Below are 17,713 nucleotides of genomic sequence, written 5' to 3'. Positions count from 1 at the left end.
TGCAGGCCTCCTTTTTGAAAAATATGGCCCATACTATTATCATTTAGAAATACAGATGGGACAGATCAGTTTCTCAAAAACCAATAATCATAAATCTCCCAAAATGTTGCACATTTAGGCATACATACTACTGAGGCATTTTAATAAGGTGTGAAAGTATTTTTGAAAATGGTAGTACATACTTTATGAAATGTTTGGAATGGGAAAAGTTTTTCACAGAGTTGATAAATTCCAGGTACATTCAAAGTGTTCTGTAAGCCTTATGATCTCTAGGTTTTTTTCAGGGGTGTTTGAGATAGTAAGTGTCCAAGTCATTTAGCCTTGGATGGTGGGTAGGTTTGTTATTCAACACTTAGCTGCTAACACTGGTTTCTTCCATCCCACATGCCTGCAGCACACAAACTTCTTTAATCAAAAAACACCTTTAGATCCATTTTGATTTATTTTTGAGCATCTGTATCTTGAGCACATTAGGGCTGCTATGATCCAGGGTTCTATACATAGCTCGGTATTTTTTTCCCTTTAAAGTAGTAAGATTTCCACACTCCCCTTTCATTCACTTAAATCCATGTAGAAATAATTTAATTCAAGATTAGTGTTACTACTGAGAACAAATGTGACCATGGAGAAACACCTACTTTCCCTTTCATAGCTTGCAACCACAGCAGCTTGTTCTGCATTCAAGTCAGATTTCACAAGCTAAGCAGGTTAGGTCAGTTCAGTAGTTGAATCGGAGATCTCCAACATGCATCTGATACAAGTGCTGCAGCAAGTGCTCTTGCTGATTCATCAGAGTATCTGCAAAAAGAAAAGGAGTACTTGTGGCACCTACAGCTCAGCTGTAGCTCACGAAAGCTCATGCTCAAATAAATTGGTTAGTCTCTAAGGTGCCACAAGTACTCCTTTTCTTTTTGCGAATACAGACTAACACGGCTGTTACTCTGAAACCTATCAGAGTATCTGAGTATTGAACTAATACTGCAGCACTCAGGTGCTAGGGGGCACTCTGCTACTCTGTCTTCCAAATGAGATGTGAAATCAAGGTGCTGATCACTAGAAGTCACTAAAGATGTCTTGGAACTTTTCTGATGGGCAAGGCTCTTAATCCCAATTTCCCAGACAAATAATAATTTGGGTAATTACATTTTGTTTTGCTACGCTATTTTTCACTTTCTTTCTGAAAGTGTTGTGTAATGGTTTTATGCATTACTAAACATAATAGTGTTTCCCATCGGAAGTGGCTGAATTTCAGTGGTGGATGAAGTAACCCTGTGTGTGTGTGTGTGTAATATGTACATCAGTTTGTATTTAAAACACTAAAGAATTATTTGTGGTGAAAGGTGCTATATAAATATAAGAAAATATTCCTTTTTATTAGGTCAGACGGTAAGATACACTGACACTCATATTTATTTTAGTTATAATGCACAAATTGGTACTCAAAACTGTTTTTATAACCATTTCAAAGACCGTTAATATGCATGAAGAAACAAAGTCATTATCTCATAGTTATTATTTGAAATACAAAAAATAAATTGCTTTTTAAAATTTTCTTTTCCCACACTTATAAATAGATTGCACTTTTCCAGCCTTTTTTAACTGAGTCCTAAATAGATAACACGTAAGTTAGAAAATATGCAGTTTTATTTAATAGGATTTTTGTTTTCGCAATTATGCAGCTATCAGGCATGATACAGTAAATACTTGTCTTACAGTTGTGAAGCAAATGTCCAATTGGGAAATGGATCTTCAAAAATAACCTACTGGAAAATTGTTTAAAAGTATCATGGTTTTACAATCTGTTTGTACATATAGGAAATAAGTAATTTTAAAGCACAGCTGATTTTAGGGATTCATAGATTCATAGATATTAAGTCAGAATGGACCATTATGATCATCTAGTCCGACCCCCTGCACAACGCAGGCCACAGAATCTCACCCACCTACTCCTGCGAATAAACCTCTCACCTATGGGATGGGATAACGTGTATGGGTGATTAGGAATGAGAAATTATGGGGCAGGTGCTCTTCCTCCATTTTCTGCAGGAAACGCCAGCTATTTTCCTTGTCTTGCCAGTGAGCCCTCACATAGCACAGAAATGTTTCAGTGACGTGGAGTGTTACTTGCACTACAAGGAGGAAGCCCTGTGCTGAGTTCATATGCATTGCTTTCCCTTTCCCTATAGGTGGTGCTGTTTCCAAGAGAGTTACATGAAGGCATTGGAGTGAGAGAGAGAGGAGAGCCACAAAAGGAATCAGTAGAAGGGGAAACACTGAAGATAAGGGAGGAGAGGAAAGATAAGGGAGAAGAAGAAAGCAAGCGCAGGGGAAAGAGGGGAGACAGAGGAATTAGGAGGGACAAAAAGAAAAAAAATTAGAACAGGTGACAGACATTTAAAAAAAAGGAAGAAAATGAGAAAGTAAGAGTGAAGGGAGGAAGAAGAAAACCTGAGAAACAAATTATCTCTCCTACCAGTAACAGCTGTTCATGTTGGTTACTGGCAGGAAGCGCTACCTGCATAAAGGCCAGTTCAGTCACCAGGAAACGTCAGGAACCACGATGGTGAAACCTCATTCACCTCACAGTATGCTCTGAGACTTCTTGTCAATTCAGTCCATTCTGGGCTACAAGTACATGAGACCCCTGTCAGCCTTGTGAGCAGTGGACTGGGGTTCAGCAGCACCTATAAGCATAATAGGAGCCTCAAGGTGGAGTGATGGGGATGTCCAGCGTAGGCATGGTTTCTACAGAACCTGCACAAAGAAAGGGCATGTGGGATAAGGGAGAAGAAGGTGCTGAATTTTGTAAATATGAATCTATAGGTGTTTGAAAGCTTATGTGAAGAGAGAAAAAGTTTATTTTTGCCCTTCAGTCCCAATTTGGTGCTTGTTTTGAAGGCCCCCTGCCCTCTTTCAGGACTTGCTGCTGATCTTCTAGCTTTGTGAAGTTTGTTGGCCCTCAGACTGTGTGATCCACTCAGGGCGGAATGCTTTGCCCCCCTCTTGATGTGGAGGGTGGTAAAATAAAACTACAAAAGTCAAAGCTCTCGACACTCCAGCATATGCAGAATACTGCTGCCCATCTCCTCTCACCTAAGAAGCAACATAAACATATCACCACCACGTTAGATTGCTAAGCTGTCTTCCCTTTCATTTCAGCATTCTGTTTAAATTGCCTTCGTCTTTTAAAAACACTTCACAGTCTTGCTTACTCGAGTCTGCCTCACTGAATTTGTTTCTTACTATGCTCCTCTTCCTCACTCTGTTTTGTCCATCACTGGCCTTCTCTCTTTCCTGTTTGGAAATCTCCTCACTGTTGTGAGAGCCTTATTCTTTATAGGAGAAGGAGCCTTCACCTGCTGCCGTCTGGAACAGTTTTCTGTCTCCCTGCCTCATTGACTCTCAGTCTTGTTTCAAAACTCAGCTGAAAATACATCATTTTCTTCCATTCCTGTCTTTCTTCCTTTTCTATTGTTTGACCTGGAAGTTGCACTCTTTATGTGAACTGTATGGAGCATTTTGGAATATTGTTTATGTTACAGATGCTACTCACAGTGACGTATTGTGTTACGCTGCCTCCAGGTCTGCTCTTGTTCCCGTTGAAGTCCATGGCAAAAGCTCCTGTTGGATTCATTGTGGGCAGGCTTGGCCACAGTTTACATTACTGGAGCTCTCAACATCAACCTTTTGAAATAATAAAATAAATGGTACTTCCCTGGATGGCCTCTTCCCATACATGGGCTTGTGCCTGCCATGGCTGGTTTTCAGCTTCCACAGGCTGGGATTTCAAAACATTTTTCCTTTGGCAGTAATAATTTATTTCCTCTTTGTTTCTAATTATGTAGTTGTGAACATGGCAGTCTCTGTTCACATATCAATGTTATCTGTGAGGTCAGCAAAGCTCTGGGAATCTTATATGTTTAACTTGTGATTCAGAGCCAACAAGAGCAGCTCATGTATTTTTCTGTGGTGGGGATCCCTAATCTGGCATTTTGAGTGTGCATATATTTAGGGTCAAATCCTGTCTTTTCCTCTGTGGAGGCTCCATTTGCAGTGGGACTGGTGGAGTTCTACTGCACAAGCAGGTGGGGGCAAAATTCCCAGCGGTCACGCAGGGAAGTGCTCATCTGACTTGTGACACGATGCCCAGTGGTGGCCTTGCAGCACCATGCAGGGCCCAGAGATACACTACAGAACACCATTTCATCCCCCACCACCCCTGTACAGACATGGGGTTGGGATATTATTATTCATATTTATTAAGGCAGTGTCTCTGGGCCAAGTGAGAATGGGACCCCATTGTGCTAGGCACTGTGCAGACACAGAGTAGTAGACGGTCCCTGTCCTGAAGTGCTTACAGTCTAAATAAACAAGACAGGGTGAAGGAAGGGGCAGGATCCACAAACAGAGTGAAAATGTGATGGTGGCAAATGTCACATTAGTTCCATGTTATTTATTTATTTAGGTGGGTTTACTTAGAAGGGGATAAGGGGATGGAAAGAAAAGGAAAGGTCAGGGAGAAGAGGCTAAGAGGGGTAGGTGTGGAGTGAAGCTGAGGTGAAGAGACTGTGGGGGAGGGGGAGGGCTAGAATAAACAGTCAGTCAGCACAGGCCAGAGAAAGTCCAGACAAAGGTAGAAAGTTCTCTGAAAATTCAGTGATCCCTGCTTTGGCTGCTTATGTTCTTACAAATGGAGTCTCTGCAATTCCCCTCTCCCGCTTCCCCAGGCCACAAGGGAGAGGGCACCACTCCTAGTGCTCCCAGAGTGTGTGTGTGTAGGTTTCCCATGCACAGTTTGGGGTCCAGGAGGGTGCTGTGGAGAGGGGTGGCCCTGGCTGGCCCCACTCCTCGTCGTCCATTCCTTCCCGCCACCCACCCCCGATTTGGCTGCTAGTGCTTCTGTTTCTACTGTCTGGAGTCTCTCTATGCCTTGAGGGGGAGATTTGCCTCTTGTATTTGCTAGTACCTGGCCTGGCTACTAGGACCAGGCAGTGGCAGATTATTTCTCCTTAGATTTTTCTTTAAAAAAATGGTAGGGCTCCATAATTGTAACCCAAAGACTATTTAAAAAAAAAAAAAGGCTTGAGGTTGGCCTGCAGTTGCATGCCTATGTTAGCATTCAAAATTACCATGACTGCTTTACTCACAAATCAGATACACATGCAGGTATCTAATTAGACTGCTGCATATGAAATCACCCAATTTGTGTATGCAGCTGTGGTAACTGTATTTATAAATGTAGTTGAGTCCTTGCATGTGTGCCTAAGGTGCCTTTAACAATAACAGAAAAATAGCTAGGCAAAAGAAAAAAAAAAGACCCTGTATGTAGGTTAGATCCATAAAAACTTCATGGCTCCCCAAAACAACTTTCTCCCACTTCTCTAAATGGACTCTGCTTAATTGTCCCTCTATACTAAGCTGATCTTCCTCTGGTAAACTCACTTCCTTTTTCCGTCTCCTCAGCTCCCAGATGGTCCCATAGGGCCAAATTCAGCACTCACGCCAAAACTGAATCTGATTCTTGACTTCTCATTGACATGCTGATGCATTGGACCATTTCAGATTGCCAGGCAGGGATCATAAGTGTTACTGTTTTTTATTAGACTTTAACAGTGTGCTCTGGGCTGTGCAGAACATACTGAAAACATGGTCCTTCCCCTAAGGAGTTTGCAATCTGAAGTAAACAAACTATACTGTTAAGACAAAAACAGCATTATGCAAGGCTATTGTTAAAGGACTGCAATCAATTTTTTTTTACGTTAAAAAATGTCCTTTCTTAGAGGACCTAAGGATCCTGTTTGACTCCACTCATGATGGTAAGATTCAGTGTGTTGGACCATTGGTGTAGAATGTTTTCATGAGATTTACAGTCATACTGTTACAATGCTGGATTTAATTTTTGGTAGGTGCCTAGAATCTGAGGATAGCAGTGTGAATGTAAGTTTTTAGGTCTATACTATTTGCTAAAGTCCCTTTCAATCTCCAAGGTAAGTAAGATATAACTATCATGTAGTAAACAGTGTGCCTGAATAAAAACAAGTTCATTCCTTCTTGAACAAAAAAAAAATCAGTGAGGAGGTGGGAGGAGAGGTTTGGCTCAAAATCTCAACTGCATTGAAATTCAAATTCTGGGAAATTGTTCTCTAACCTAGAAGGTAATTTGCTTTTTTTACTCATAGGTCTCTTAAGTTGGTACTATTATGTGACCATGCCAATGCCAGCATCCACCTTTACTATTGCTGTTGGGTGTTGGACAGAAGTTAAACAGGAATCCCACACAGCTGACGTCCAGATAAATAATGAGTTTTCCTCTCTGTTTTCAAGGGCCGATCTCAGGTTGGTGATTAGGATATTACTAAAAAATAAACATTTGAGTGAACATTCCATTTATTCTGTGAACCGTGAAAGTGAATCGTCTTAGCAGAGGGACCACAGCAGAACATGTCTAATCAGAGTAGAAAGAAATCGTAGGCAAGTAAGTCGAGGGCAAAGGATGGGCCAAGGGGGTGTTGCTTATGTAGAAAAAATTAGGTTAATGGAATATGACAATTAGTTTCTACATGTGTTCAGCCTAGTTAACAGAATATTTAAGCTCTGCACATTATCTCCTCTTCTATAACCGTCTGCTTTGCAAAATCCGGACATCCTTTCTGTTTTCATTCAGTTAAGAACTGAATAAAAAGTTTCTTGCCTGTTAGATTGCTTTGTAGGTTACTCAAGCTGTTTTGGTTCCAGTTACTTCTGTTTCCATACAGATTGTGAATATGTCACTGCTTAAATATAGTAATCAGACTCTGCATATTGAGGATAAAATGGTGATTTCTTAAGGGGCTCTTAGGTTAAGCATTTCTGCTGGCTCAGTGCTCTCTTAATTCTAGCAGCACTTCCTCGTGAAACTTTAGAGATGGAGCTTTTCTCTTTTTTTTTTTCTTCCCAAAAGTGAGATATGAAAAATGCAGTTTGAAACTTTGAAATTTTATGCATTTAGATAAGTTTTAGGAATCATTGCATGTTTACCTATTGTGACAGGGTCAGGCCAGATGGCTATAGGAGAGTAATTTTATTAATTCCTGATTCTTTACGAGGTTTTTATTAAATATTGTGAAAGAGAGAAAAATTACACACATTACATAAATCAATACAAATATTACATGTTTATCCAATGTGACAGGGTCGGGTTAGACAGCTATAGGAGAGTAATTTTTTTTTTAAGCAAAAGTGTTTTTTTATTTGCATAACACAAGTACAAAACAAAACAACAGCATATGCAATGTGTAACACAGCAACCAATCACAATTGTTTTCTCATTAGCTTCAGGGGAGGGAAGTGTTCAAGCTTGCCTGGGCCCAGAGCGGGGGGCTTCCTCGACTCTCATGGTCTTCCACCCTTCTGAGTTACTTAGTGGTCCAGACCGAGGGGACTTCATCGACTCTCAAGGTCTGCCACCCCCTCGAGTTACCTGGCGCCATGCACGAGTGTCACCAACAATTCCCTCCTCTGAAAGCACCCAACAAAAGGGGCACGCTGTGGGGTGTACAACCCGCGGGGGGGCCAAATGCACCCTCATGTGAAAGGACCCCTCTAAGGTGGTGGTGTCCGCAGGAGCAATGGCTGGGGCTGGGGTCCCTTACTCTCTCCCCCAATCAAAGGGTCAAAACAAAGGGAGCCGGATGGGGACACCTAGCAGAGAGCCTCGGACAGAGCCCACCGCTCCTCAAAAGCATCAAGGGAGTCAGTGGATGCCGCCCAGAGGAACTCCGCCTGGATACGTGAACGGACTGAGGATCGGAAAACGGCCCCACAGTCACAGGAAACTCCATCGGCCAACCTCCTCTCTCTGGTTTTATAGATGGCCGTTTTAGCCAGGGCCAGGAGGAGGTTAACTAGGAGATCCCACGACTTTGTGAGGCCACGGATGGGGAGTGCATAAATAAAAAGACGAGGGGAAAAATGCAGCCAAAAACATAATAAAAGATTTGTGAGGAGCCAGAACAGGGGCTGCAGCCTGGTGCACTCCAAATATATGTGCACCAGGGTTTCCCTCACACCGCAAAATGGACAAGTATCTGGGATGGGGTTGAACCACGCCAAGTACGTGCCCGTGGTCACAGCTCCGTGAAGGAGCTGCCAACTGATATCCCTGATGGGCCTTGGAACCAAGGTGGAATATAGGCTGGCCCATCGGGGCTGCTCACCCTCCAAAGGTGGCAGAAGGTCTCACCACTTTATGTCGGGGTAGGACACTAGGGTGAGGGCGTGAAGGGTGTGGAGCACGAGCATGTAATGATGTTTCCTTGGTGAGGTTTGGAAGCATACTGGCTGCAGTTCATGCAGCCGGCTCGCCGTAAAGGGGTGAGGGAGTCGATTGGATCTGCAGGGCAGGGTTCCAATTAAAAGGTCTGGCGGGCCTGGGATAGAGGGTGGGCAGGGCGTGCCCGCAAGCAGGACCCGGTCGAGGTAAGCTCGAGCAGCGGGCGGCAAAGCAGCCTTCACCTCCTGAAGTATGCGCCGGGGGAGTACGAGGTCTGGAGAGCCCCATGCACCGAGCTCAGGGGATCCAGCCAGGGGATCCAACCAATCTCCCCAGTCGTAGTTCAGGAGGTCTCCAACTCTCATGACTTCTGCCAGGATCAGGCTCTGGCACACCGAGCAGGACTCTGCCACGTGCACATGGAACTGGGGGTTGTGTAGCAGGGGCTCCGCGAGGAGATCTGCCCCCTCAGTGGCCGCCACGGACCTGGTCATTAAAAACCTTTTCCAAGTCCGGAGGAGGTCCTGATAGAAGACCGGCAGCCTGGAGAGGTCTCGCAGAAGATCTCCTGAACAGAGATAAAACAGCTGCCGGTCATATTGGAGTCCTCGGATGCGGCGCAGGATGGCGTGCGCCAGTATGCTCCACGCTGAACTGCCTGCACTATAAAGGAGCCTCTGTAGGGCCTGGAGGCGGAAGACGCAGACCTAAGTGTGCAGACACTTCAGTCCCTGTCCTCCTTCCTTCAGGGGTAGATGAAGAACCCCTACAGGGGCCCAGTGCATTCCTGACCAAAAGAACCCCAGAATCGATGTCTGGAGGTTGGTCAGGAAACCCGGGGCGGGGACCAGGGTGTTGAGCCGGTACCAGAGCTTGGACAGGACTAGTTGATTAAGCATCAGCGCTGTCCCATGAAGGGAGAGACATAGGAGTAGTCCCGTCCATTTCCGGAGCCGCTCTATCACCCTGCCCTCTACATTTTCCCAGTTCTCCGGCGGAGAGGGAAGCGTGGCAGAAAGGTAAACGCCCAGGTAGAGCAGCAGACCCGCGCTCCACCGGATGGTCTGAAGCGCGGGTGGGAGGGAAGCTTTCCTACCGCCAAGCCAGAGCTCTTGACCCAGTTGACCCGGGCAGAGGAGGCTGCCAAATAGATGGCTTGGCAAGCCTCCACCCGTGCCAAGTCGCCGGGGTCCTGGACCACGAGGAGCACGTCATCAGCGTACGCCAACAGGACCAGCCGGCTCCCACAGCACCAACCCTGTCAACCTCCTGCAGAGGAGGCAGAGGAAGGGCTCGATCGCCAGAGCGTACAGCTGGCCCGAGAGGGGGCACCCCTGCCGTACTCCTCGCCCAAAGCTGACCGGTTCGGTCAGGGTCCAGTTGAGCTTAACCAGACACTCTGTGGAGGCATACAGCACCCGGAGAAAACCCACAAACTGGGGTCCGAAGCCAAACGCTCGCAGAGTGTTCAGGAGGTACCCGTGGTCCACCCTATTGAACGCCTTCTCCTGATCTAGGGACAGGAGGGCAAACGACAGACCATCTCTACGCCTGAGTTCCAAAAGGTCCCGAACCAGAAATAGGTTATCAAAGATACTGCGGTCCGGGACGGTGTAGGTCTGGTCTGGGTGGATCACATCTGCCAGCACAGACCCTAGCCGCAGCGAGATTGCTTTCGCTACAATTTTGTGGTCCGTGCTGAGGAGCGAGACAGGATGCCAATTTCGTAAATCGCGGAGGTCCCCCTTCTTCGGCAGTAAGGCGAGCACAGCTCGCATGCACGAAAGAGGGAGGACCTCGCTCTGCAGAGACTCGGCCCAGACGGTGACTAGGTCTGGGCCGAGGATGTCCCAAAACACGCGGTAGAACTCCATGGTCAGCCCGTTCATGCCTGAAGACTTATTAGTGGGCATACGACGGAGGGCTTCCGAGAACTCGGCCAGAGACAGAGGCAACTCTAGTCGGTTTTGGTCGCTCACGTTGACCGTAGGGAGCTCCTCCCAGAGCACTCTGCAAGCACCAGGGTCGGTCGGATCCAGGGAGAAAAGACTTGCGTAGAAGGCTCGGGCCCTCCCGCATGTCTCCGCCGGTTCCGTGAGGGAGTGCCGTCTTCTGCCAGGAGGCAGGTGACGTGTTTCTTGGCCCCCCTCATTTTCTCCAGGGCATAGAAGAAGCGGGAGCCACGATCCATCTCCCGAAGGAGGCGGATGCGGGATTGAACAAAGGCACCCGGGCCCGATGGTCCTCAAGGGCCCGGAGCTCCTCCTGCTTCTCCCGGCACACTCCGCAGAGGAGCGGGTCCTCGGCGCTGGCGGCCAGACGCCTCCAGCTCTAAGACCTCCCGTTCCAACTGCTCTATCGTCGCATTTCTCCGTCGGCTGGTGCCCCGGGTGTAGTCGAGGCAGAAAAGCCTGGCGCGCACCTTCCCCGGGTCCCACCATCGCCGCGCCTAGGGAAAGACACCCCGCTGCCCTCACCAGGCCAGCCAGAATTCCCGGAAGGACGTCACGAAGCCCTCATCCTCCAACAGGCTGTTGGTAAAATGCCAGTAGGCCAGCCCCGGCCTCTCCGCACAGAGGGAGGCTGTCATGGTGGCTAGGTGATGGTCAGAAAATGGGGCCAGCCGAATGCTGGAGTGGGCTCGTGAGAGATGGAAGCGTGATAAATAAATGCAGTCCAACCGGGAGTGGCTCGACCGATGGGTTTCCACCTGGACAAAGGTGAACGTGGAAGTGTCATCCGGGTGGTGGTCACGCCAGATGTTTACTAGGGAGTGACGTTCAACTATCTCCCGGAGGGTGTCCACGGCGGCCGGGCTCTGCTCGGTCCCTGAGCGGTCTCGCTCCTCGAGGGTAGTATTAAAATTCCCTCCCAGGACCAGGCACTCGTGAGAATCTCAGGTGCCGAGGGAGGTGGACGCCTGCTGATAGAATTGCAGCCGCTCCGTGCCCGATGTCGGGGCATAGACATTAACGAGGTTAACCACGAGCTCCTCTATACGGACCCGGAGGTGCAGCAGGCGACCCAGCACGGCCTCGGCGACCCCTAGCACCTCGGGCCGTAGGTCAGGGGAGAACAGGGTCCCCACTCCAGCCTGCGAAACCGTGGCATGGCTAAAGTAGACCCTATCCCCCCACTCCAGTCGCCAACTATCTTCAGCGGTCGGATCCGTATGGGTCTCCTGCAAGAAAATCACAGAGTACCCTCCCTCCCGAAGGAAGGAGAGCACCTGGGACCTGCGGAGAGCCATCCTGCAACCCCGGGTGTTCAATGTTGCGATGATGAGAGGTGTCATGGGGAGGGCCGGGGGGGATCCTCACTGGCAGGGCTGCTCGCATCCCGCAGTGGGCCGCGCAACAGTCCTTGACCCATCTCCTAGGTGAGTAATTGGTCATGGAAGATATGGACCCGCCAGTAGGCCACGGCATCCTGCTTCTCCGTCCCTTTACCTTCCCCCATGAGGGCCCTTGTGGCCCGGAGGATTTGAAAAAAGTCCCCCCATTGCTGGAGAGCAAGTTGTACCTTGCTGCGGGAGCCACAGACAGCCTCTAAAAACTTCTGCAGCTCTCCTCGCAGCTCATGGTGGGTTGGGGTTACAGTTTCCCAGTTGTTCCCCGGCGGCTCCCTTGGTGCAGCCCTGTGGCCCACTAAAACGGGCAAGCAGGGTGTGGACCCCTGACGGGGTGCCTGATGGGCTGGAGCTTCTAGGCCCGCCTCAAGCCCTGGGGTGATAGGGGGCGGTGGAGGGAAAATAGCAGCCCTTAATGGGTCGGGGCAGGAGAACACAAAGGCCGCTCTCTGGGGGTCATCGGTTGGAAAAGGGAAGGAGACAGCCCCAGGGGCAGCGATAACATCGCAGGAGGTAGACTGGATAGGGGCAGGGGCAGAGGCGAGGTTCTGGGTTTCAGGAGGCAAGTAGCTGGATGGTGGCGTGTCCCGATCAGGCTTGAGGGTTAAGGGGGTGGGGAGGGAGCTCTCAGTGATACCGGGCGCGGGCTCTATGGTGGATTTAGCGGCCACAGCATCACGAGGTGGATTATCTTCTGTTGGGTCCCCACCTGGGAAGGAAGGCGATTGCTCCGCACCAACGGGGGGTGCCCCTGGCGACTTGTGTCCCGGCCGCGTGGCGCTGGCTGTCACCTGAGCAGGCTCGGTGGTCGTCAGCGGGGTGCCGTCAGCGGCCAGGTCAATGAAGGAGTCCAGGGGCTCCTCGGAGGTGGGAGCAGAAGCAGCAGTTATGGGGAGGGAGCATGGGGAAAAGAGGGGTGGAGTGAGGTCGCCCAAATCGAGGTTTGCTGGCAAAAGGTCGTCCTCCCCTGGGCAACCGGGGTCAGATCTAGGGCCTCAATCTCCTCGAACATGGAAGAGAGGACACTTTCCGTCACTCCGGGGTTCTCCCCGCTGCCACCCGCCCCGATGGTTGCCTCAGGGTTCACAGGGGCTTCGGGTAGTGTCAGGACAGAAGGGGCTTCCTCGAGGGTCTCGGAGGGGAGGGTCTCCCGTGGAGGGGAGACACTACGCTCCGGTGCTACCACGTCTTTCCCGGCTGACACCGGTGGATGGGATGCACTTGTGGGCAAAGCGGAAGGTTCGGCATCGGTGCCCCCCTTCCTGGTCTTCCAGGGGGCCTCCGCCTCGGGTAAATGAGGCGGAGCTTGAGCCTTCCACTTGCCTCGCTTCCCCTGGACTAGGGCCCAACCCTCCATGGCATCATCTGGGGGTTGGTTAGCAGGGGTCCTGTCAGTGGGTAAAGGCGATGGCTCAGGGACTTAGGGGCGGAATGGTGGGGCGGCATAAGGGAGGGAGGATTCTCCCTGGGGCAGGCTCTCTCCCATGCCTGGTGGTATCTCTGCCACACCCTCCTCTATAGGCCCCACCAGAGCCTCCCGCTCGTCTGGGCGTTGTGGGGGAGGTGCCCTTTGGGCCTGAGTGGGAGCAGCGGTGGTCCGAAGAGGAGGAGGGGCGGGTTCAGGTATCGGGCGGCCAGGGGCATCGGCAATGACGGGGCTGATGTCCTGCCGGGTCTCGGGGATCCCAGATGCCCCTCCTTGCCGGGCTAAGGGGTAGTCCCTCCGGACATGCCCTGATGCACGGCAGAGGTAGCACCGGGCTTCCCCCATGGAGAAATACACCCGGTAACGGGCCCCCTGGTGGGGGACTAGGAAGGACCCCTCGAGCGCCTCTCCATCACGCGCCGCCGACGGCAGTAGAAGCTGCACTTGCCAGCGGAAGGAAAAGATGTGACGAAGGGTGAGGTCCTTGCAGCCCAACGGGAGAGGGCTGATAACAGAAACAGGTTTCCCCAGGGTGGAAAGGGCGGGTAACAAGGCAGCATTGGGGAGAAAAGGAGGGACAGAGGTCAGGACCAGGTGGACGCCCAGGTCCTCTAGTGGCTCTAGAGGGACAAACATCCCCCCCACTGCCAGGCCCCTCTCCACCGCTTCCTGGGCAGCAGCCTCTGATGCTAAGAAGAAAACGACCTTCCCGTACATTTTGGAGGCCGCCACAATGGCCGAGGGCCCCACCACCCTCGCCAACGCCCGCATGTAGGTCTCCACGTGGGGCGAGGCGGGCACCAGAAGGCATCAGACACCGTGCTTCCTTGTCATGGTGGGAAAGGGGCCCCGGCCGCTATTGATGGTGGTGGAGGTGGTGGGCGGGAGAGATGATGAGGCGGCAGGCGGGGGGGCTGCCACCGTCCAGGCATACATCCTGGGGGCTGAGGGAGGGACAGCTGCAGAGCTGGTGGAGGGAGTAGCCGGGGAGGACGCCGTGGTCGGTGGTGGGGCTGCAGCAGTGTGGGTGGCCCCTGCCATGGGGGGCCCCGTGGTTTTAGTGGCTCCCTTCCCCTTCTTCTTGCCCTGGCCTTTCCCGCCAGCTGGGGGGTTCCCTAGAATCTGGGGAAGCGATGGGCATGGCAGTGGCGGAGGTCACCCCGGTGCCCTCCATTGCCGATGCCCCACCAGGGGCGGTGGCAGGTGATTAACAGGAGTTGGGGTCAGGTAGAAAGGGACAAGCTGTGGGGTGGACAATTCGGGGGGGGGGCACATGAACCACCATACACTTGTCCAGAGAGTCCTGTTTGGTTGGCTGGTGCTTCTGGCCCACAGTGAAATCAGGGCGAGCATCTGAGTCCAGAGGCAGCTGTTAGCCAGCAAAGATGGTAGAGTTGGGGGGGTGAAGATCATATTGTGGGGGTTGGGAGGACACAGATGGACACAGTTAAGACACAATTAAGGCCTCCCCCCACGTGAGAGCACAGTTCGAAAGTTACTCAGTCTTAGGCCTCCTCCACGGCGATTTGTAGATTCCCTGGGCGGTGTTCCTCCAGTGGACTGCTTTTTCTCTGTTTGTTCCAGGTTTTCTTTTTTGCATTCCAGAAATGCCGGAGCAAGTGATAAGAGTCCTCTCGACCGGAGACGGATCCACAGACAAACAGCAAGCGGCTGGGTCTGGGGGCTGGGTCCTTCCACTCCCCCGCTTCAGGGAAGCGGATTGGCAGGCCCCCCCCCTTCGGGGTGGGGGGTTTCAGCTGGAGCAGCAGCAGTGTCCGAGGGCAGGCGAGGCGGGGCGGGGCTAACAGCCGGCCAGCACTCTAGGAACAGCAGAGAAAGAGAAAAAAAACAACAAAAAGAAAAGAAAGAGGGGAGAGCGTCTGGCCCGGTCGGGGGGAAGCCGAAAGCAGGGGCAAAAAGCAAGGAAAGCCCAGGCCAGAGGGCAGCAGCAGGAGAGCAGGCTAAGTAGGTCCCTTTTCCCTGGGTGAGGTAAGAGGGAAGGTTCCAGAACAATCAGGAATCTTCTGGAGACAATTAAGACAGACAGGCTGATTAGTGTAGGTGTTCTAATCAAGGAGCTGCTAGAATCAATTAAGACAGGCTAATCAGGTCACCTGGGTGTTGCCGGCACCCAGTGCCAAGAGGCTGAACAACAGCTTGAGTGGTTCGTTACCCGGTGTGCTACACCCAATAATCACAAGGGGGTGGAGAAGCAGAAAAGTTTATTTGCAGCTGCAAAAAGGTACAGGGAGAATAAAATCTCAAATCCTGCACACAGAGCAGGAAGTTACACAGGCTTTTGTACATCCTTTTTCCCAGCATACTTATCCAATAGCAAGCTGCCCCAAGTATCCATATAGCCAGCCAATCCAGATCCCAGCTAGTTCCCGGATTCTCTGTATCATTTGTTAAACTATACATAAAGCAGCTTTATTCAGCATTGTTCTTCCATATCTGCCCTGTTTGGCCTTGCTTAGTTTCAGGCAATCTGACTCTGCAACATATTGTTGCAGATCCTCAGCATAACTGCTGTGTGTGCCTCCAGGTGGGGGCCAAGGACACTTGGGCCTAGTACGCAGAGCTGCTGCGAGTGCCTCCAGGTGGGGGGGCGGGGCAAGGACACCTGGGCCTAGTGCGAGGGGGCTTCATCGACAATTGTGGTCTTCCATCCCCTCGAGTTACCTAGTGGCCATGCCCCAATGTCCCCAAGAATTCCCCCCTTTGAGAACACTCAACAACCTTGGCTCTGAGTTTTCTCACTTGGGAAACTTATTTCTTTACAATAGGACTTTGCATAAGCACTTTGTGATAGCCCTGAAGAGAGTGACTTATTAACTTTTGCAAAAGGGCCCTAACACATGATACTGCACAGCATAATACCAGTAATACAAGCAATACAGGAAAGAGAATTTTCAATAGCAGGCTAAATAAACCACCAAGCCAAGACGACAAACCCCAGCCTGAAAACAAGGTTTGCAACCAATCATTCTCTGGGGCAGTATAAGCAGCCTGTGCTCCGGCTCGGGCATGGGCCTCAGCCTGTATCACCTTTTCATAGATCTCCTAACTGCTATCATTTACATATACACAACATCGGGGCCCGATGAGGGCACAAACCCCTCCTTGGGATGCCAAGAGATAGTCCAAAGCCAGCCTGTTTTGGAGGGAAAACGTCCTGAGCTGCTGTATCTCTTTATTTAATGTTTTTACTGCTGACCCTAAATCACTAACCGAGTCCTCTAACTCTAAGGCCACCTTCTCAAGTACCATCTGCAGCCTTATAGTATAGTGGCCTATGCATGCCGTGGCTGGCCCGGTAAACAGTGGCGCTATTCCCAGTACAGAGCACCCTACAAGCTTCTCGGTTGTGAGGGGATTCTTCATATTGCCCTCCAATGCTGTAGTCAGTCGCTGCAGGGTCTTTTCTCGTGACTCAACAGAGGTGTCTTGGGCATTTCTAATCTTTCCCTTGGGCAGTGTGGCAGTTATGGAAAGATGAGGAACTCCATGAGCTATATAACAGCTACCTGTCCAGTTGGCTGGCAGCACCTTGTAAGCCTTTCGGCCACATACAAAATAGTGACCCTGTAGGGCCCAGTAAGGACTGTTTCTTAAGGGGATTCCTGGGATATTTAAGGCTGCTTTTCCAAACAGTTCATATGCCCCTAGGGGGGCATCCCATCCTCCTGATTGGGTACAAGTGGGGGCATTTCTAATTGTGCCGTTCAAATTACACTCGCCATAGGGACCACTACAAACCCACCATTGGCTTGCTACATTGGAGATGTTAACTGGACGGCAAGTTACATTTCCAAACCCTTTTTTGTGGTAAGATTATTTGTAAGAGTTTCCCTAAAAGGGGAGGAACCATTACACCCACACTGTTAGCCTCCCCTGTTGGTCTTTATCCAGTACCCATCAGCCCACTGTGTAATAACACAGGAGCTTTTTCCCACAGGACGCCCATAGTGATCAGATTGGTTTCGGGTAAAACCTAACACTCCCTCAGTGAGTACTGCAACTGAATATTCCTGGTCCTGATAGGTGGCCTGCTGTAAAGAGGTCTTGTTCCAGAACGGCGAGTCCATTCTTTCCTGCTCTTTGGTGGTGGCTAATTCTGCTCGGGTCAAGGGCAGCATGTCAAGGGACATTCCCGTTTTGGGGGATAGTGGAGTTGGAGCACATACCCAGCAATCAGTCTGGTTTGTTAAATTAGCAACATGGTGCGCAAGCAAAACAAAGGAGTTATGCTCCCGATATGCACAGTTTGGAAATACCAATACAGAGAATAACAATGTTACCCAATTAATTATCACCAGAGTCTTTCCAACCCAGGGTCTCCAGTACCTGGGTGGGCCCATTTTAGCATTAAGGTGCCCGCTATTTGTGTCTTTTAAACAGTAGCTTTAGCCCGAGATAGGCACTAGATGAGGAGTCAGCAGGTTGGACGGTCCACTGTTCTGCTGACGAGGGGGCGGGTACTGCCTTCAGACGAGAGTGATGGATCCAGTTCTTGTGTCCCTCGATCTTTGCCGCTGTATGGGAGATCAGCAGGACGGTATAGGGTCCTTTCCACTTTTCCTGGAGAGGCTAGTCTTTCCAGGTGCGAACAAGCACAGAGTCACCAGGCTGTAATGAGTGGATGGGAGTGTCCAAGGGGAGAGGCTGGGAATCCTTGGTATACCTG

At 50.4% G+C, this 17,713-nt stretch overlaps 1 protein-coding gene across 27 annotated transcripts in view; it reads left to right on the top strand.

Moving 5' to 3' along the window:
* The window catches only part of AOPEP (aminopeptidase O (putative)), a 412,311-nt gene that overhangs the window by 86,391 nt on the left and 308,207 nt on the right, over nucleotides 1–17,713 (top strand). For all 27 annotated transcript variants that reach the window (XR_012668547.1, XR_012668548.1, XM_075128662.1 and 24 more), the window contains one exon: nucleotides 6,180–6,336. Coding sequence is in view for 25 of the 27 variants with exons in the window: in XM_075128662.1 (XP_074984763.1) it covers nucleotides 6,180–6,336 (157 nt within the window). In the remaining 2 variants the exon portion in view is untranslated. The remainder of the gene's footprint in view (nucleotides 1–6,179; nucleotides 6,337–17,713) is intronic.

Source organism: Caretta caretta, chromosome 5 (assembly GCF_965140235.1).
Source record: "Caretta caretta isolate rCarCar2 chromosome 5, rCarCar1.hap1, whole genome shotgun sequence".
In the NCBI taxonomy this organism is placed as follows: domain Eukaryota; kingdom Metazoa; phylum Chordata; order Testudines; family Cheloniidae; genus Caretta; species Caretta caretta.
The sequence above is the reverse complement of the archived record's forward strand: the minus strand, read 5'-3'. Positions and strand labels throughout refer to the sequence as shown.